The sequence below is a fragment of the Phaseolus vulgaris genome, chromosome 3 (assembly GCF_000499845.2).
Source record: "Phaseolus vulgaris cultivar G19833 chromosome 3, P. vulgaris v2.0, whole genome shotgun sequence".
In the NCBI taxonomy this organism is placed as follows: Eukaryota; Viridiplantae; Streptophyta; class Magnoliopsida; order Fabales; family Fabaceae; genus Phaseolus; species Phaseolus vulgaris.
The window spans coordinates 40531256-40553583 of NC_023757.2; the positions used below are offsets into that span (position 1 = coordinate 40531256).

A 22328-nucleotide genomic window follows, 5' to 3' on the forward strand; every position below is an offset into this window, starting at 1 on the left:
AGTTATGTAAGGTTTAGGTAAGACCGAATCTAGTCCGACTAAGTGTAGGTCAAGTTGAGCCAAGTTGAGTCGGATATAAGTCTAGATGAACCTAGGTGGGACCAAGATGGATTGGGTCAGGTCAAACCAAGTCGAGTTTGACCTATTTTTTGTCGTTAGACTCATATCAGGTTGTGGCCATGTTAAGCTAAGTTGAGTCAATCCATGTCAAGTAAAACTGAGTTGACCTATTTTCAGGTCGAGTTGAGTCGGTCTAGCCCCACATTCAATCGACTTGTGTTGGACCAATTCAAATCGAATTCAATCGAAATTAGGTTAGGTTGGACTAAGATTGAGCTAAGTCAACTAACTGGGTTTAGGCCGAATAGAATTCAGATGGGATCAAGACGGACTGGACTCAAGTCATGTTGGGACCGTATCCGACCAATACAAAGATCAAATTGATTAAGTCAATTACACATAAAATTTAATCTAATTGACAAAATAGATTTCATTTAAATTTAATCCAATTTAAATTGAATTTTAAAAAATTCAAATCAATTTGATCTGATCCAGTTAAACTGAATTTAAATTTTGTTTAATCTATTTTATTGGATTTGGATTTAGTTTCGTATTAGATCTAAACTAGATTTTGAAAATATTTTATTTGATATCATATATTGATATATTAACTATGGTTTGTTTTAGCGATTCTTAATGTTTCATTGTTAATTTTAGTTATTTTTCTTATTTTATTATTCACTTTAATTGGGATTCCAAACTTAAAATAAGACATTCTTAATGTTCTTTAAAGTTAAGAGAGAAATTTACAGCTTTTATTTTAAGAGAAAAAACCAATTTACACATTTAAAGGCCTAAACATGTGACAAAGTTACGACCTTGCGGATTCATTTTACTTTAAAATACTATTAGTATTGTTATTATTTTGCTGATAAAAAAAAATAGTATTGTTATTATTGATCCCTGTATAACTCTTATTGAATTGATTAATAATATAATTTATAGGTGAATTCATTGAATTAATCAATTGATCATGTCACATTTTCTTGCAAGATTTATTTAAATATTTTTTTTAATTATCATTTACTTTTATGTTCATGCCATCCACCTGAATGTGTTGGGATTCAAATAAGAATAATTCACACCATAAATAGTAGAAAACTTTCATTTAATTAACATCTCTTTATAATAATATAATAATATTTTAAATTCAAAAATAGAACAAATTTAATTAAAATATTAATTTATTGAGTTATTGAGTTATTAAATAGATTCTTTTACTTTTCACTGTGTCAAAGTATCACCTGAAATTCAAAACTTCTCATACATTTGTCTGACTGAAACTATAAACTTACGTATATTATGATTGGTAAATGTGTTCGTAATTCTATTCCAACCTATTCCTTTGATGGGGTATACAAGGAAACTAATAAGCCCCTACTCAAATTTGAAATGGAATAGTGATAAATAAAATGTCAACAAGAAAAATCCACTCCTCAAAATAAAAGAGATTTCATATGTTCACAATATTGTAAATAGATTTTAATTAAAATTCTTACCATTTATGCATCAGTATTAATTGAATAAATAATGATGAATTTTAATTTTAGAAAAAATAAAAATCTACAAAAGTCATAACTTTTTGAACAATATTACATATTTGATGATAAAATTATAAATGGGACAATTAGTGTAATGAAAAAGACAAAAGATAAGAAAATGTAAAAGTAAAATCAGTTATTATTAGTGTTGTTTGAGAATATAATAATCAATTTGGTAAAGGAAAAAAAAAAAGAGTAGAATGAAGATGAAATGGGAAGAAGTTGTGGTGATTTACTATGAACATGAGTACAATATGGTAGCTGACTACAATCTGGACAAAAGAATTCATTGTTGAGGAAATACAAAATAATAAAATGAAAGAATGTGCAGAGGCATCAGAATCTACAACACTGAAATGTCACAGCTCTGAACTTGTGCTTCCTTAGTTGCAAACCTTCTGATTTCGGCATTTGTACAGGGCTTCCAATCCATTCCCAAGCTAGCCTGTTTTATACCAAAACATCATGTTAATTACTACCATGAATCTAATCTACCTAAGATTATTATTATAAATACACACTTTGATGAAAGTTCCAACAAAATTTAACTTACACAGGGAAGGCAAAAGAACTTCTACTGCCTTCAGTTTGGTCAGAGTTTCTTGATTCTGCTGCAGACCCTTCAGTTCCCTCAACGTGGGAAGCCCTTCTTATGATGTTCCTATGTTTCTGTGAGCCCATGTCTACCATCACTTGTTCCTTTTCATGCAAGGATAGTTGAGGGTGGTGGCACTGAACTACAGAAGCTCCATCAAATTCATCATTACGATGCTGGCTAAAGTTTGATCTTTTGTCATGAATGTTCCAGACACTTCCTTGTTCTTCATCCGCACCATATTTCAGCTGCTAAATTCACACACACCAAGTAACGGAAATCAAAGTTTATCTAACAGCCAACAGCCAAACAGGGTAACCATATATTTTATGATGTGCATACCTTACTCTTCACTGGCCTTGGAGGTTGGTGCATTCCATTGAGACATTTGACAAGAGCCTCAGAATTGACACCTTTGTTCTTTTGTGCGACATCCTTTCCAAAGCAAAACACTATGTAATCTTCATCCTTGGAGAGTGACCAACTTGAATGATCGAACTCATTTCCAATGGGAACCCCACCAACATCTTTGTCCTTTATTATTGGTTTGTTTGCTAGTCTTTTGGTGTTGCATTTGTTGCTCGACCGTGACAAATTGTCGTTGCAGATGCTATTAAAGTTTCTTTCCTCGCTTTTGTTAAATGCCATGCTTTTCTTCACTGCAGCACGAGCGGGTGAAGTCAGTTTGTGATCATCTGCCAGAAGTTCAGAAAATTGTGAGAGAATATGAAATGGGATCAATAAAAGTGAAAATATTGTCATTTTTTTTTTCTCTTATTTGAACTGTATAACAGCAAAATATTAACCAAGGAAATTAGCTTTCTCACTTTACCTAAGGGCATCGAGCAAACAGAGAAACATGATCTGAGTAGGCATGTCATTGTGTGGTTTTGTTCTTTGTCAGGATATACTGTGAGAAAGGAAATATGACTCAGTGGAGACAGATTAAAAATAGGAGAATTTGCTTTAGCATCTGAATTTGGACAAAGTCCTTAAAATCTAAGGGAGTTACAATATTCAATTCACAAGGACCAATGGGGAGAGGGGGGAGGAATTTGACACAAAAACCAATTGTCACACACAATTTCATTTGCCAATTGAAACTGACCAGAAATTAAAAAGAGAATGAAGCTGAAGAAAGGTCATTACATGGCATCTTTTTAATTGCTATAATAAACTCACATAAATTAGGAGTAAACGTACCTTAATTTGTGCCTTAAATTCCTGATCCAACGTTTCATTTCATAATGGATTGTTACAGAAAAATAAATAATGAGAGTATTTAAAGAATGGGTTGATGGGTTAGTTTGGATTCATTCGAATTGGTTTAATATCAGCTTGGGTTGACTTTCAACACTTTTTATATTAAGTTCAATCCAATTTTTAGTAGATTGAGCAAGATTCTGAAATTTTATTTATTAAAAAATATAATTTTCAATAGTCAATCTAATTAAAATAAAATAAAACCATCTTTACAAAAGTTATTCTAAACTTTAAATAAGTGGATAGGTGAAGTTATAACAAGTTTATCCAAATTAATTTAAAATTTTAAAAAATTATAATATAATTTATCCATAAACAAATATAAGAGTAGGTTTCCAATATCATACTAAACTTATTAACAAATATGTATAAAATGAGTTATAATTAAGTTGAAATGAACTCAATTATAAAATTTTCAACCAAAACTAATTGAATTGGATTAGAAGATGGATTAACCTAAGTAAGTGAAAAGTCATACTTGTTGTTGTCTCCTCTTTTTGTATAGGCTTATTGTCATTCACTATTCTTGAATTGAATAAAATTGAGGGATAAGAGATCTTTATTGGGTAACAAATTTTAATCTTTATTTCATATATTTATAACCTTTACATATATCCAAATTCATTATTCATCCTAGATCCTTTTATGATAATAAAGTTGCAAAATATAATTACAATAGTTTTAAAGGTGATTCTTTCTCAAACTAATATAGTACTATTTTTTATAAGAAAACACCCCTTTCATCTTTATTTATTTAAGTTATACTGTTATAATTTTTACTAAATATTATATTATTTAATATCTTTTAATTGAATTATATTTTGTTTTTCAAAACTTACCATTAGATTAAAATCTATTTTCACGATTGAATTTTCAATGTTACCTACAAAAAAGGAAACTTTAAATATTACATACTATTATTAAATATAAATTTATTAACTATAATAAAATTTAAAATAAAATAAAATGTATTTCTGTTACATATTATTTTTCATTTGATTATTTACATGAAAAATAATTTACTTAATTAATTTTTTATTTGAACATTTTATTACCATCATTTAAAAAACATACTTTATACAATAAATTTTAAAATAAATAAATAATAATATAATACTTGTTTGAATTATGTGTATTTTTTTTCATTAGAGTAATGTGATTCATAATAATATTATTTTAAAAAGTTAATATAATACGGATATAGCAAAAAAATATCATGTACTTCATAATACCCAACTATTTTAAAGTGATGAGTACATTTTTAAATGGTTTAATTATTTGATTTAATCTTTTACATCAATAACTCATGTACCCAATGAAGTTGAGACTTCCCCAACTATCAAAATAACGAAGAAATATAACAAGTAGTTAGTAAACAATCTATTTTTTATAGTGTAAAAATAAACCACAAAAAACAACTTACAACTACATTCACATGTGTTAAAAAATAAATAAGAGTTCAAAGATATGCTTGATAAACATAATCACATTTGCCTAATTATTTCTAATAGGAAGAGTGTTATCTACATTTGACACAAGTGTGCATACAAATTAGTTGTCAAAAAAGATCAACACAAAAAATTGAAAAAAAAATGATCTCATTATTTTTTTATTAATTAACTAATTTATGTATTTATTTTAAATATTAAAATAAATGCGGAAATATAAATAAAATATCATCAAATACAGAACATAATTTAATTTGAAATATATTTTTAAAAACTATTTCAATTTAAATATGTGCAAAATAAAATTCTTATAATTGATGTAAGATGTAAAGGAAGTCTTTTACATGATTTTTTTTTTCTTATTTATGTACTCCTATACTATATTTATGCTGCGATCTTTGACAAAATATAAGTAATAATACATTGACAATTTTAGTTTTTTATACAACCACATTACAAATTCTTAATATTATTATTTTACTATTTTTTTATATCATTTAATTACAAATTTATATTTTATTATATATATTTATTTCTAAACCCATAATTATATACTAAGATTCTCAAAAGTATCATTTTCCAATTGTAATACGTAAGATGTGCTTATCGACATTCTATTTGGTTCTTTTGTTAAAAGTAAGGAGTGTGAAAGTTTTTTTGTTAAATCCCGTGCGTTTCACGGGTCAAAGTAATAGTGATATAATATTTGCCACTAGGCCGTAGTGTGGGAAGTTAAGAGGGAGTCGTTTTCACAACAGACTACACTCAACAAACAATAACAATATGGGTTGGGCCATAGCTCTACACGGCGGCGCCGGCGACATACCTCTTTCACTACCACCGGAGCGCCGCCATCCGCGAGAGGAAGCCCTCCGCCACTGCCTCCAAATCGGCGTCGAAGCTCTCAAAGCCAAACTGCCTCCTCTCGACGTGGTTGAGCGCGTCGTATGTATCACATCAATCAACATGACAAGTACGTATTATGTATGTATGGTGATTGATTGATTGATTCGTTTTGTGTTTTGGAGTGTGTTTAGGTTCGGGAGTTGGAGAACATTCCGCAGTTCAACGCGGGGAAGGGATCTGTGCTCACTTCTAACGGCACCGTGGAAATGGAAGCTTCAATAATGGACGGCACCACTATGGATTGCGGAGCCGTTTCCGGCCTCACTACGGTCGTCAACGCCATCTCTCTCGCTCGATTGGTCATGGAGAAAACGCCTCACATTTATCTCGCTTTCGATGGAGCAGAGGAATTTGCAAGACAACAAGTTTCTCTCCTTTCCCTTTATTTTCATCGTCATTTATTACTACTATAACTTCAAAAAACACTCGTCTTTCTCCATCATTGTTCATCCTTCCTCTTCAGGGCGTTGAGACTCTGGATTCAAGCCATTTTATCACTGCAGAAAATATTGAAAGGCTAAAGCAGGCAAAAGAAGCCAATAGGGTCCAGGTACCAAATTTTGAAAACAAACATGCATTTACTCTGCTGATATTTTATTTATTTCGTACTATTTTCTAATCCAAACTCGAATTTCTTTTCGTTTTTTTATTAAACTTTTATGCAAATTTAGCTTTATTCTCATTCTCAAGTCGAAATTAAAATTTCATTTTGAATCATCTGTTAATATAGGTTGCATTAAATAGTAATATAATCGCTGAAGTGAAACTCTAATTTTAATTAGACAATATTACTAAAACATACTTAAGAAAGTCCATATAGGTTGTTTCTTACATTAATCGCCTGAAAGTCCTTTTTTTATTCTTCCAACGATGTTGATTCACACATATGTAGATTGACTATACCCAACCTATCCAAAACGATACTAAGAAAGAAACAGCAATTGCTAATGGTGATAGTCAAATTGGAACTGTTGGGTGTGTGGCTGTTGATGGTAATGGAAATTTAGCTTCTGCAACATCTACTGGCGGGTTAGTGAACAAAATGGTTGGCCGAATTGGTGACACACCGCTCATAGGTGCTGGGACCTATGCTGATGCACGTTGTGCGGTTTCGGCAACAGGCAAAGGTGAAGCAATAATACGAGGAACTGTGGCAAGAGATGTGGCTGCTCTGATGGAGTTTAAGGGTCTTTCTCTCGAGGAAGCTGCGACTTGTGTTGTACATGAGCGCACGCCAAAAGGCACTCTTGGTTTGATTGCTGTGTCTGCCAAAGGAGAAGTTGCAATGCCTTATAATACAACAGGCATGTTCAGAGCATGTGCTACTGAAGATGGGTATTCTGAGGTTGCAATTTGGCCTTCTGCCAAAATTGACTGATCTTTAGGCTTTTCTGATTCCCAAGCTTAATGTATTCTGACATTTGATGATGCTTCATGCGCTTATGTCATGCGCTTCATGTGCTACATGGTGAATTTGATCACCTTATTATCATCAGGGGTTTTATAACCATCCATTTCATGGAAGTACAATACAACGCAATTCAGTTGCAAATTACTATAACCTATGCTACCTCTCATAAACTATAACATCAAGTTGTAACTTTTATTAGTGAACCAGAATAAGCATCAAATTTTAATCTCACATGAGATTTCACGTGGACTTTGTCAAGGAAAAACGTTAACCAACACTTCCTATACAGTACTTCAAATTTTTTTGTTAGTTCCCCTTTAATATCTGTCAGTGTTTCCTTTATTATGCACTGTCCTCACAGAATGCTTATTTTTGTTTTCTCCTTTTTCTTTTTCTGTTTTGGGCCAAGGGGGAGGATGGCATTTTTTCTTTGTAACTTCAAAGTTCTTTGTGTGTCAGGTGTCACTATTATATTGTCCATTCTGTGATGAAACTAGGCTACATTTTAAGTTTAGCAGTAAGTGCCAAGTTCAGTTAAAAAACAGAAGTAGCTGAAAAGTTTCGCTAACGTGATAAAATGATAACTTTGGTGAGGTAAGATAGAGGGTTAAAACTATCTGCCATGGTTTATTTCTCCAACCACTGGTTATTTTCGGAATGATGAGATAGATTCATATTAATTTGAATGTATCACTGGTTGATAGTTGATAGGGAAAGTTGTAAAAAATCTCCTTTGTCTAAAATTCCTAGCAATGCAGACTTCTACTGATGCGTGATAGAACTACTACCTTCCGTGGAAGAGATTGCCCTATTTGAGAAAAAGAACAATGTATAAAAGATCTACCTTAAACAGAAGGACCTCTATTAGTTTATCTGATTAACTATGCACCACAGTAACTAGAACAAAAATTGCCACTAAAATGTGACATTTGGAGTTAGGTTGAAGATGAAAGACTAGAATGAAATTAAGACTAAACATTCAATTTAATCTGAGGGGGAATAATGTTTTCATTCATAAAAGAAAGAGAATATGAAATACAGCAATGATTTTTTGTGTGTAAAATAACTATCAGAATACAAGTATAAATACATATGGAAGAAGATAAGTAGTCCCAAACACATGTAATAACGATAACCTTTAAAAAAGAATTCTGATTTTGCACACTTAGTTTGCATCTCTCCTGTGTCTCTGTTTTTTTTTCTTCTTCATAAGGCATCCCACCACGGACTTCGTCTACCATTAGGTGGTAATAGGCATTAATAGGGCCTATGACAAATAATTCTTTAATCTATTAGGGTGTGTTTGTTTCCAAGAGGTAGGAGGGAGTGGAAATTTTTTTGTGTTTGTTTCAAGGATTTTGATGGTGGGGGAGTGGATGGGGGGAGAGGGTGGATGATTTTTTTCACTATTCACAAAATGAAGAGATTTGTGAGGATGATGTAGGATTATTGTATTTTACCTAAATATCCATGTGAACATTTTATTACAATATACAAAAATAAATATTACATAAATTTATTTATTATTTATAATTTTAAAAATATTTAATTATACTATTAATAACAACATATAATTATAAATAATGAAAATAAAAAAATAAAATTATAATATCAACAATATATATAGTTATATAAAGTTACAAATGAATATAATAATAAATATTATTTTCATAAATTTTAATGTATTTAATAAATTTATTTCAATTTAACACAAATATTTTCTATTATATTTTTTAATTTTTTATTAAAAAATATAAGTAATTATGAATATTATATATTAAAAATATTTAATTAATTCAAACCTACACAAAAAAATCATAATTCATTATTCAAATATTTTTTAATAACAAGGGTAAATTTGTAAACTTACAATAAATCATCCTCACAAATCTACTCTATCATCTCTCAATCCAAACATCCTCACATATCCTCACACATCTTCTCTAATTCTCACAAATCCACTTCCTCCCCTCCTCACAAATCTCCTCCTCAATCCAAACAGAGCCTTAGTTTGATTGCATATGTACTGAAAGTTTAACTTATAAAGCATGTCAAAAGTGGTTAAATTTGTGCCTTAATTAATTTAACATGTGATTGAGTTAGTTGATTTAATATATTAACATGCATGACCCTTTTAATCGAACAACGGATTAAGAAGCCTGATTAGGGGGTTGTTAAAAAAAATTAACCAGTTCACACGAGTTGGTTGATCACGTGTTGAACTAAAACAAGTCAACTCAACTTAACTCTCGATCATTTGATAAATTAGAAGACTTGTAGCTCAGCTTAACTTACTACAGGTTAATTAAGTTTGTTCACTTAAGTATATTTTGTACATCTATTTTTAAATGTAAAGTTAAAATGTTCACTTATTTCATTAAGCATTTGATCATACTAACAAAATTATATATTATAAAGATAATATGTGAAAATTAAAGTGTGTTAAGAAATAGATTAAGAGTTGAGTTCAATTTAATCCATATTTAAAAAAAAATTATATATATTTTATTTCAAACCAATTTCAACACTTGATGAGTTGGAATGATTTACTACTTCAAAGTCATTTATGACATCTAAATTGAGATTTTAACGTAAAACATATTGATGACTTGTTTTTTTAAAATATTATTTTGTTAAACATTTTTTTTAAGCTATTGTGAATTTTATCACATTTTACTTTTTTACACTATTTTTATTCGAGTTTTGATGATAGTTTGTGAAGAACATTTATGCGAAGATAATTTAGTAGGATGTAAATGTGATTGTAATATGTTTATATTTAGATTATTTACATCAATTTATTGTATTACCTTATTCACCTGGTGGTTTAATTTATGAATTACTCATTTTTCATAAAAAAAAATTCTTTTTAACAAAACCCAAGTATTTTTTGTTTTTCATGTTGAGGACAAGTTGAATTAGATTAACTCATTTTAACATACTTATTTATTAAAATTGTCAAAATTGGTTCAACCCACCTATTTAATCAGCTAGGTTAAGAAAATCCAATTTATACAAGATCGATTTAACATGATTCAAATGGTACAATAATTGTTTTAAAATATTTAAATAAAACTAAATGAATACACAAGTCAATTTGGTAATGTAGGTCATTAGAGATTCGATCCCAACCGTTTGACTACTATATTGTTTATTTATGATATTTTAAAGTAAATTCATTCCATGTTTCATTAAGTACTTTTTATGGGTGGATGTAATATTTTAGTGGTACATCCATTTGGACGTATGTAATATTTTAAAAAACTATTTTCAATAATTATAAGGTTATTATCGGTGAATCAAAGTTAAAAAATCAATTTGAAAAAAAAAAGATATTGCATAGTGAGAGAAAACTAAACTACAATTAAACCAATACTTAGCTGACAACAAAATACAAAGTAGTTAAGACAGTGGCTGTCGGCTATTTGTTTTGATGTGGTTGTATTGTAACTTGTACATCATTTGAGTGGTTTGGTGTCAGATGTATTGCCAAGACGTTGTTTGAAACATGCTATCAATCTACCCTGTTTTGTTATTATGTAAATTAAAACTGAGGAATTGAAATGGTAACCTGTGCTGTCTTTGTCCTACTATTATTGTAATTTACTTCCAGGTTTGTTCCTCAATCCTTGTCTTTGTTCCACCAGTTGCCTTTTCCTTTACAATTGATACGTAGTTCTAAACGGATAACAGTACCCAACAAATTATAGTTTAGCAAATAAAGTTGCGTTCACCTGGCAAAAGGTAACTGTAAGATCTCTGTAACCCATAACACGACGGAAAAGGAAAAAATGTTTTCATTCGATTACATTGCTATTTGAAAGAGCTGATAAATTATTACAAGAATTACTAAAGAACAATCATTCTACCACTTGCATAAAGGGAAAAGATAGCCCTCCCGGCCAAAAATGAATTTCTCTCATATCTCTTCACGTAACGCATATAAACTTTGCAGTGTATAAGAAATCATTCTGTTTTCTTTCAAGATTGATTCAAAAGAAAATTTGGGAGTAGATAAGAGAAGGGGTGAAAAATAATTCCTAGCAAAGTAAAAAAATTCTACTTCTGACTCTACATTTAGGCAACCAAGGATCAAGAGTATAAAATAATCTGAGTTTGCATAATCCATCAGCAATCGAGAAGTAGTGCATTTCAACTTGTGACACAATCTTGAAAATGAGGGTGACTTTGATTTATGTACTTGTCCCATAGTGGCTTGTATCTGCCTATGGCTAACTTCAACCACGGCTTCATGTTCCCGTTGAAGTGAATGACTGCCGCACTTTCAATGAGGCGATTGTCAATATTTAGGTCATAACCCAATCCCAAAACATGCCATCTTCTGTCAAGTGGCTCTGTCAAACCATAAAAACACAGAAGGGCAGGAGGAAGTGTCCCCAGCTTCCAGAGTGTCCCGTCGGCATTTTGTTCTTGCCAATAGTGATATTTTGTGGTCACATTTGCCTTCCTCCATGCAACCAAATCAAAAATGTTCATACCAAATGCCCATGCACATGCCTGTGGATCGAATCTCGAGCTAATAACCGAATTTGAGAAGTTGACATACTTGTAGTATCGATGAAAGGCTTCGAGACAAGTTTCAACAGCACCATTAACATTCCCATGCAAATCCAGGGAGAAAAGTGGGGTCAGATCCTTCTGGACAACAAGGTCATCATCCAGGAAGACAACCTTCTCTAGTTGCGGATAAATCTCAGGGATGTAAAACCGAAGATGATTCAATAAAGACAGATACTTGGCATTCCGCATTTTGGGTTCAACATTTAAATCTTGATATGCTCCAAAATAGAAGGTTCTTGAATCAGGATTGAGAAGCTGCTTGACAAGAGGAGAATAAGATGCATTCAACCAATGAAACTCCTCAATGTTCTGTATCTCTATGGTGGCTCCTTTAAAGTCATTACGTAGGAACCATGCTAGCATTACCCCATAACTGACTCCATTAGTGACAATGTGAAAGACCAATTGCTTTGGATGGTCAGCATTGGAGACAGTTGAGTTTACAACTACAGATGTTGCCAGTACATTATCTGAAAATATGCAGAAATGATATAGATTGTTGTCCACAAGCCGTGGGGAGTTTTTCCTCTCATCTGAGAGTTCCTGGAGAGATGGTATCTTTAGCCAATCAGACATGAGTTTCACATTTAGGCAATGAAGACTCTTAGATACTGCTTCAGCTGCTATTTGACCAAACACGGTGCTTTGAACTATTGCTGCATTGACTCGCTCTTCTAGAGCTTGAATATGTGATTTCATGGTTACTATTGTGGTTGAAATGTCATAATGGATATCTTGTGCCTTAAACATTAGAAGAGAAAGGCTTTTAATAATTGGCTCTGCTTCCTCCAACGTGATGGGCTCACCAGTGATGGCCGCTTTTGAAAGCAAAAGCTGGCAATTTCTGATCTTTGAGCTAAGCTGCCAGGCAAGGTGAAGATTGTTATGTTCTTTGGCAATAACCACATAAGCTTTGGCTAGAATCATTTGTTCTGCTAACTGTCGTGAAAATGATTTTACACTTAAAATCTCTTGAGTAAAATTCAAATTCTCCTTAGCAAAATGTTCAACTCTTGCATTTCTCTCCTGCAAAGCAAGATCACCTGCTCCATTAGTATCCAAAAGGAACAGATAAGGGAATTACTTGTAAGTTGTAACAACAGAAAGTGATATTAACTAAAAGGTAACAACAGAAACTACGATATATGGAGCTATAATATATCTCTTCTAGTGGTTTATAGAAATGGATAAGTTCTCTGGGACTCTAAGTCAAGGTCTCTGGTCTTTCACTTCTATAGCCTATTTTACATGCATCAGTAGTCTTCAAGACCCACTCTTTTACACTATCAAAAAACATTTAATCCTGTTTACTGTTTCATATTAATCACTCAACTTATGCGTTTTATATCATAGAGAAAATTGAGTATGAAATTAATTCATGCATACAGAAGCAAATGTGTACAATTAGTATCGTGACCGGATTTAGATAAACTTCTTCATACGTAATTATAGAAGAAATATGAAGGTAAAATAATCAAATTTCTCTTAAGTTTAAAGCAAGTTATACACCTCAACTTTTGGAGAAATTAGATAAAAGTTCAGAAAAGGTGAGGTTCGTAAGTTGATTTTAGTTTGTCTAGAGAAGTTTGATTTATTTTACCTTTGCATTTCCTTCTCCAGTCAGTGTTTATCAATAAGTTTATCCAAACTAAACTCATTCATGAAAACATTTCCTGAGAAGCATGTCATGGTTTTATATATTTTCCTGATTGTTGGATGACTTGAAAGAGCTTTAGATAATAACCATAGCAAAGGATGCCAATATAATAGAATGATGAAAAGTTTATCATCATTCTGACAAACTACATATCTGGAAAAAGGTCAATTGAACAGGAGGTGGATACTAAACAAGACACGGAAGGGGGAGTCAAATGAATAATAGATTGTTGTTGAAAAGTAGAATGACTATCGAAACAAGTCACGGGTTTTGGTTGAATTAGAAACTATGGCATAAAAATTTCTGAAGATTGGGTGGCATGTGAGTGAACAGTTGTAAGGGGAATGATGCGCAAGTAAATACAGAACAGTTCCCAAACCTAGTAATAAATGCCTGTTTCCCATTTTAGTAGTTAATCACTAAACAATTTCCACCTGTAGCACCAGTTCTCTAATCTCTTACCTTTCAAAAGGGTAAAAGGTAATTAAAAAAATCTTGGTTTATTCAACAATAACCAATGTCCTTTACTTCGTATTCTCAATAGGATTCAAACACAGATTTCAGTATACCCAAAGTACAAATGAAAAAAAAATGATTTAACATGCTAAACAAAAGCCACTGGTAACAAAAGTAAACAGATTCAAACCATATGAATAGAGTCCTGGAAGCACCTCTCCCTCCAAAAACCTTCCAACCATAAACGTTACTATTGTTACTTGTACACATAACTCCTCCCAAACGAGCAAATAAAGTTGAATCCACCCAAGATTTGATATAAAGCGCATAATGAACTTATCCTACTAAAATTAAAAAAACACAAACACTCTTATTGGCTCACTGTAGACAAACCTCATCTATCACCAAATTTACGGACATTGGATTACCACAAGGAACGACGCTAATGGCGAGAAGCTAGTGAATAAGAGTGAGTAGCCGAAAAGACACGATTTGAATTAGGATCTAATCAGTGAAATCATAATCTTATCGGCTAAGTAAATGTAAGATATACGTGAGTATGGTATGAATTAGTTGCGATTGGGAATGAAAAGAGAAGAGAGAAGTTGAGAGTTACCGGCAAGGGATAATGATGCGGATCTTGGTGGTGGTGGTTGTGTTGGAGAAGGAAGAGAAGGAGAGCTAGGATAGAGGAGAAGGCGAGGAGAAGCCAGATCCAATATGAAAACCTCCGTCGAACCGGGCGCCGAAAATCGGCAGCCCGCCGTCGCATCTTTCACCGATTCACCACCCAATCCAGAGCCGGCGGCAGCCCAACAGCATAAATTCAAAATTCAAAATTCAAAATTCAATTGTCGATTCCAATTCCAATTCCAATCTGAATCTCACGGCACTCCCTATTGGAAGGAAAAGCATGCAATTGCAAAGCCTTCTTCACTCACTGTGGATTCATTTACTCCCTCAATCAATCACAGACAAAAATAAAGAATGATGGCATCAAATGAAACCTACACATAGAGGTTGAAACTTAGTCACTTTTCACCTGTTAGTTAGCCTCCTACACTTTCCCAACTCTTATATCATTTCTTTTCTTACTGTTAAAAACACTCGTCTCACTCTCAAAACTAAATTTTATTTATTACTACCTCGCCTATTTTTTATAAAAATTAAATCATCTTTAAATACAACTCCATTTTAATTATTTTTTTCATTTTATTATATACATTTATTTAATGTGTAATATACTACCATCATTTTTATTTTACGATAATATATTTCAGAAAAAGTATTAAAATATAGAAAATTATTGTGTACTAAACGTTATATAAAGTTTTTTTTTCCTAGAAATGAAAATGGAAATATTTTTTTATTATTTAAATTTGTGAGTGTTCAATTTTTTTTTTTAAAAATGAAAGGGTAATTTATTTATCACTTTAGTTTTCTGATTAGAAAATGTCTGGTATCACACCTTTACTCACCTTGTTTTCTGAATTTTATTTCTTGTTATTATTTTATTCCTTAAATGTAATTACTCAGTCCTATTTTAGTCTTTAAAGTGATTAAATTTGAATATGCTAAATTTATTTTTTTAAAGTAATGGAGTTCAGGAATTAATATGAAGTGTATAATAATAACTAAGTTTAAAACTTATAATTCAAATTCACGATGAAAATGCAATTTTTTTTACGTTTTAAAAGCATTATCTCAATAATATTATCTCTTAAAGTATATAGTCTCACAACTCTCATCGCGTATATTATTATTAGTTAAATCTTAATTGTTTTTGAATATATTATATTATTACACTTTTTTAAAAATTTTAAAAAATGTTTGAATGATATGAACAGAGAGAGAATATTAATAAAATATTAAACAATTTTATATTATTATAAGGATTCATGAATACAATTTATACTATTTAAAAAATAAATTTTGAAATAAAATAATCTAGTAAAATTAAATAATATAATGGTGTGAAAGTATGTTACTATCAAATATTGTCCGAACTTTTTTCATTAAACTAAAACAACTTCTTACTTATTATGTTACTTTCATAAAAACTCGAAACATAATGTAATTAATTAGATGTAGTTTGTGCATGAAGCTTTGTGATTTTTGTCCCTGCGCACTGTGAACATGTCTTCACATGATGGCATCAACTGTCATCAGTTTTTCTTCCTCATGTTTTATCTCAACTTCACACTGACAAAATACTGGACAAAGAGGAAAACATGTAAAAGTGAAAAATAAAATAAAATAAAAAAGATAGAAATTAAAAGTCTTTAATAAAAAAAGAAAAGAATCCAGCAAAACAGAAATAAAATGAAAATAATAATTTGTGTCTCGTGGACATGAAAATTTGTATATAAAAACTTTGGAAGAGATATTTTATATAAATTATTTTATGTATTTGGTTCTTTTTATATTCTAGCTAAGCTAAGGAAACATGTTTTTTTTTATTGATTCCTACCTTCTTGCGAAAGAGAATTTATGGTGTATTCTTTAATTAGTATTAGTGAAAGTTTTAATTGGATTAGGTTTCGTGGTTTTTTCTTGCATTTTGAGGGGTTTCACACATCAAAAGTTTTTGTGTGAATTGGTTTTTCTTTCTTGTTTGATGCGTCTTTTTTTTTTTTATTATTGGTGTTTGTTTGTTGTTTGATATTTTTTATAGTATGCTATTATTTATACATCAAAATTTTGATATGAGTACTACTTTTACATGTTATTTTTGCCATCTTTACAATCAGTGTTATCAAAGCTCTAGTTAGGAGTTTTGATTTGTTCTTGAAAGATAGAAGATGATGATGGCGTCACAATCCTAATTAAATTGGATTCTACCAATTATTTAATGTGGAAATTTTGAATGGAAGATTTGTTATTTTGCAAATACCTATATGATCCTATCGAGGAAAAAAAGTATTAAACCAAGAGATAAACCTTGGGAAGATTGGAAGAAGTTAAAGAAAAAAAAACTATTTGCATGATTAGAAAATGGATAGATCAAATTGTTTATCATCATGTGTTTAATGAGACTTTAGCTTACAACTTATGAAAGAGATGAAGTGATTTGTTTGAGTCTAAAAAATTCTTGAATATATATAGATAAGAATGACAGAGATATGATGATAAAGACGTTCCTTGTAGTAAAATCTATTATCGGTAAAGAGAAAGATCTTGATTGACTATGACCACAATTAATTGGCAAGGGAATTTGTTAGGTAACTCACTAAGTTGTTGGACTCATGATGCTTAATTAGAGAAAATAAAAAAAATATATTATTTTTTTATGGGCTTCCCTTATGCCTATTAAAGAATATATCTTTTTGCATCAAGATTTTTAATGGGAAATAGAGAGATAATAATTGAATGTCTCTAATGAGAAAAGGAAAGAAGCCACGAGGAAAGAGATAAAGAATTCTTATATTGTTATCCATCTTGTTGGAGAAAAGAGATATTGTTTTTTTATCCTTGGAGACTTAAAGAGAATTTGTGGTGTACCAATTAATTAGTGGAAGTTTTTTATTGAACTAGGTATCGTGGTTTTTTCTTCACTTTGAGGGTTTCTCACATAAAAGTATCGGTGTTTGATGCGTTCCTTTTTCTATTTGGTGCATCCCATTATTTGGTTTGATCTTCCCAATAACACATATGTAATGATGGATCTTCAAGAAAGATTTTACACATAAGATCTATTACTTACGATATCTTGTATTATAAGGAGAGATAAAATCTTCACCATGAGGAGTGAGTTCTTTTACAAACCTAAAACAATAAAAAAAAAATCATATTTTAAATTTTTTTTCTATGATGAAACAAAATGGTGAGATCTAAAAAAAACTACTAAGATCTTAAAGTGAAATTTACTATTAGAGTCAAAATTGACAAATAGTACAAGATGTCAAAATAAGATTTTGTAATGAAGATGCTCAATCTTTTGTATGTAGGTATAATAATCTAAACTTCTAATATTTAGGAAATTTGATATTTTAAAATTTATAATTAGGTATTCATTTGGTCAAGTTATTCGATGACCAAACTCGACCTAATCCAACTCAATTAGATTGGGTCGAGATTAATTTATAATTGGGTCAAATTCAACGCAATCCAAACTAACTCACTTTTATACAGGTTAGGTGATATGTTTAGTACAGGTGACCCAAGACTCAACCCAAGACCCATTCTTATACTTGTGTTATGAACAAATTGTGTTATATTTTTCTTTTCATGTCTTGAATTAGATTGGACAAACTTGTTATGACTTAACTATTGGCTTACTTGAAATTTTGAATTAACTTTTGTACGGATTGTGTTATTTTTTAATTAGGTTGATACTTGAAAATTACAACTTTAAAAAAAAAAAAGTTTTTCAAAATTTTGACCTAACTAGTCCAAGCCAATCAAACTCATATAATAGTGTGTTGGGTTGGATTGTTTTTAACATAAAAGAATGTAGAAACCCAACCAAATATTTTCTTAGTAGGTTGCATAATGGGTTTGTTCAAATTCTATCCAACCCGCTAACATTCCTTATTTGTAATAAGATAAATATTCACTCTATTTTTTAAATAAGATAATTTAAGAGAATAATTTATCTATTTACTAAATTAGAATTCATTAGAATAAAGTAAATTATTTGGATAAGGAAATTAAAAAGAAATTGAAATTTAGGAATTTTTTTAGAGGAACTCAAATAACTAAGATAATAGAAGTTGAAATTCATTTTTAAAATAAGTAATTTCAAATTTCAGCCCCACCTCTCTATGCTCTCACTCTTTTCACATGCCCTCTTTCCTTTTGGAAGCACTTCTTATTTATTCTCCCTTTTTCTTTGCTTGAAAAATGTTGAAGTGTTAAGAGATCAAAGAAATTTGGACAATAAGAGAGCACAAACTTGGAAAATGGTAGCATATATAATGTTATCCTCCAACTTCAAATTCCAAGTCACTTGCAAGAATGCTAACCATCTAATCAAAACTTTGAAGATCATGATATGGAGTTATTAGTGACATTCTTGATTCTAGTGGATTTAATTGGGATGAAACTAAATACATAACTAAAAATATTGATTGAAATATAGAACATGTCATATTATATAGTGTTATTATTTAAAGAAAATTTATAATTATTCATTTAATTATTTACTTATTTATTTTTCTTCCAAATCTCACAAAAAGACTAGAGATTATCGATTCAAGACAATTTCAAACTAGAATGATATAATGAACTTGTATGTGAAACACATGAACACTAATCATGGGACCGAAACTATTTAAAATGTTGGTAACATCATGATTAGAAAAGTAAAAGAAATATATATATTTTTTATGAATTTAAAGGATTTCAATGCTACCATATATTGGAGAAACTAAAATCTAGTTCTAATATTAGTACAAAATCTCAAAGGAGACAAGTTGGAGAAAAATATTTAATAGTTGTTGCATCTCTTTTTCAAACACAATGTCACTGTACAATTGATGGGCTACCTTAACTCATCACACCTTGTTGAGCTGGCTGCTTCTTCCTGCACCTCCATACCTTCTTGTGCCACCCCCATACATTTTTCTTATTCCAAAAATACCCTTTTCAATATTCCGGATTATATAATCCGGAAGTCATTTTTTAGATTCAAAATTAGCTTCTGGATTATGTAATCCGGAAGTCTTTTGTGATTAGCTTCCGGATTACATAATCCGGAAGTCTTTTCTATACATAAGATTAGTTTCCGGATTATGTAATCCGGAAGTCTTTTTTTCTGATGTGTTATTAGCTTTCGGATTGCATAATCCGGAAGTCTTTTCTAAATATGAAATTGACTTCCGAATTATGTAATCCGGAATTTATCCAGATTACATAATCCATAGGCTTATTATTTCAAATCCAAGGGAGTGAAAAAAAAGGATAAAATGATATTTTCATATTTAGTATGGGGGTGGCACAAGAAGGTATGGAGGTGTAGGAAGAAAGAGTCTGTTGAGCTACCATTTTAGACCGGGCTAGCCCATAGCCAATTGATGGGGTTTCTTCCTGTATTTCGTCAAATTTCTCTTTGCATTTCATTAATTACATAAAATAACCAAAATGCCCTTCTAATTCGCAATTATTCTGAAAAGTTATTTCCAAACATATTTTAAAAAATATATTTTTAAAAAACACATTCTAGAATGCATTATATGTTTTGGAAAGTTTGTTCTGAAAATTCTGTTTTGGAAAACATTTTCCAGAAATATATTTTATGAATTCTGTAAAATATGTCCTAGAAATATTAAAAAAAAAAAGCAATCGAGAAATCATTTTAAAAATGGTAAAACAGTCCTTTCCAATATTAATGGGGGTACAGGAAGAAATTGGTTGGAGGTGGAGGAAGAAACACCCAAATTAATTTATCGCCATTCTATTAATTTCACTCTGAACAACTCTGGTTGGCAATATTACATTGCTCAACTCAACAACCAAACAATGCTTCATTGCTTTTTTCTTTCTGATATCTGAGGTTCTAACTTTCAGTTCTCTACTTTATCCACAATTTCCTGTTCTTAACTTCCTTCATTCATAAAATTTTAATTTTGAGCTTTCAATTATATCCCCTGCGTGTTGTGTAACAGTGTGAAAAATCACCAAATCACTGGACAGATGAAGATTGTTCAGTATTTCCCAAAATGCTCTTCAAGACATGTAGCTTATGATTCATAACATCATGCATTTATATGGCATATTTAGCTAACTTGTGTCTTGTTAATCTCACTTGCAACTTTAAAAGGACTATTTCTAAAATCCACAAGTAAATCTATATTTGTAATTTAATTTGAAGTACAGTGAAAGTTCCAGCAACCAATTTGAACAAGGACGAAATTTAGAGACAAAAGTCCTTCCTTAACACCTCAGCACATTTCACAAATGGTGATAATACTAAGCCAAAAGCCAAAACTTTTTGTGACGTTTGGTAGTAATCAAGTAGCCCCCATGTTTCTTATTCTTCCTCCTGATCGCAATTGTCATGCAGGGTGAGTTCTGTATACAATACTCCACGAAGCCTGGTCCTTTTCCCTTCCTTACCCATGTTCGCAAGATGCACCATAAAAATGATCGCTTTCTTTGTCCCACAACCAACAATGACACCCTCTGTTGCTTTGCCTCTTCCACTATGGCAACACCCTTTTCCTCTCCTTCCAACATCACTACATTCACCACCACCTGAAACCCATCCACAACAACACTTTAGTCAGTTACCTCTTCTCCTACATTCATTCATCCATGTCCATTTCACAAGAAAACAATCACATTTCTCTAAAGAAACTTACCCCGGGTCTCTTCCTTTCGCACACACTTTTCATATCAAGGAGAAGTTGATAAGCCTTCACATTAAACTTCGCACCAGATTCCTTGCCTGTGAATACAAACACACAGCTTTGTCAAAACTTGTACACAATTCATACATTTTGTTCAATCATCTTGATTTGTTTTTTCCAGTTTGGTCAGATAAATTTAAAAACTTCTACTTCAATCATTTAGAGTGTCTCAGTTAGATCAAATGGGCAATTCTGTAAAATGATCAATTTGATCTAACAAAGATTTTAAGAGACTACAGTACGAGATTTTAATCTTGAAAAACTAAACCAAGAACTGCATTCTAACTTAGCCAATATCTAAGTGCATGCTAACAGTAACAGTATTAGTTCTGACCTTCCGTGTTGGGTCTGGTGACATGAACAAGAACAAGAGTGTCTTGGGTTTGAACAGTGTGAGAAAGAGCCCAATCAAGAGCCCCTTTTGCTTCAAAGCTTGAATCCACAACCACCATTATCTTATTGCCTCCTTCAGCCCCGTTAGAGTGGTGGCCTGCATTACCTGAAAACTCAGTTCTGTTTGCATAATTGATAGAAGCAGAGGAGGGGGACTTGGAGCGAAAAGTAGATGCAGAACAGGCTCGAACACGAGGCGTGGCGTGACCAAAGCAGAGCCTGATACGTGGTCTTCCCATGTCGGGTTAGTCCCAAAGGACTCAAACTGTGTCCTTCTATACACACACAATAATAGGAACAAAATTAATGAAACAAAGCTTCTTTGTTATACTCACACTCACCCTTGACTTTGAACCTCTTCGTTCTCTTCCGCCTCTCTTTTAAATGCCAATTAATGGTTTCTTCGTCTGTTTCCGTGTTATGTCTTCGATGTGGGGCTAATATCGAACGTGCCAACCATCAAGAGGAGTTTGCATGATGAACCAGAGTTGACAATGTTGACATTAATTCTTTAATCCTTAATGCTTTCCACACACGTGGAAAAACAATTCTCGAGACAACACCTTCCAATACAAAATTATTAATATTATAATTACGCGCACTAATCATTGAGTTAAGGAGTTTATATATATGGAAAAGTATTTATATCAATTTGAGGAGTCATGGAG

The 22328-nt window shown here is 31.4% G+C and overlaps 4 protein-coding genes across 4 annotated transcripts; 1 reads left to right on the plus strand and 3 right to left on the minus strand.

Annotated features, from left to right (window-relative positions):
• Positions 1-1806: 1806 nt before the first annotated feature.
• On the minus strand, positions 1807-3038 carry LOC137805636 (protein BREAKING OF ASYMMETRY IN THE STOMATAL LINEAGE). The gene is made up of 4 exons (XM_068605576.1): positions 3029-3038; positions 2539-2891; positions 2155-2444; positions 1807-2046 (listed from the first exon to the last, which is right to left on the minus strand). Exons 1-4 carry the CDS (start codon positions 3036-3038, stop codon positions 1938-1940), a joined length of 762 nt encoding a protein of 253 aa, XP_068461677.1. The 3' UTR covers positions 1807-1937.
• Positions 3039-5552: 2514 nt separating this feature from the next.
• LOC137807690 (isoaspartyl peptidase/L-asparaginase) lies at positions 5553-7374 on the plus strand. The gene is made up of 4 exons (XM_068608449.1): positions 5553-5852; positions 5945-6178; positions 6277-6363; positions 6706-7374. The coding sequence occupies exons 1-4, from the start codon at positions 5691-5693 to the stop codon at positions 7189-7191; spliced, it is 969 nt and encodes a 322-aa protein (XP_068464550.1). The 5' UTR covers positions 5553-5690; the 3' UTR covers positions 7192-7374.
• Positions 7375-11004: 3630 nt separating this feature from the next.
• LOC137807691 (hexosyltransferase GAUT11-like) lies at positions 11005-15027 on the minus strand. The gene is made up of 2 exons (XM_068608450.1): positions 14535-15027; positions 11005-12831 (listed from the first exon to the last, which is right to left on the minus strand). Exons 1-2 carry the CDS (start codon positions 14688-14690, stop codon positions 11377-11379), a joined length of 1611 nt encoding a protein of 536 aa, XP_068464551.1. The 5' UTR covers positions 14691-15027; the 3' UTR covers positions 11005-11376.
• A 5656-nt stretch (positions 15028-20683) lies between these two features.
• On the minus strand, positions 20684-22075 carry LOC137807692 (uncharacterized). The gene is made up of 3 exons (XM_068608451.1): positions 21602-22075; positions 21220-21305; positions 20684-21112 (listed from the first exon to the last, which is right to left on the minus strand). Exons 1-3 carry the CDS (start codon positions 21897-21899, stop codon positions 20828-20830), a joined length of 669 nt encoding a protein of 222 aa, XP_068464552.1. The 5' UTR covers positions 21900-22075; the 3' UTR covers positions 20684-20827.
• Between the last annotated feature and the right edge of the window lie 253 nt (positions 22076-22328).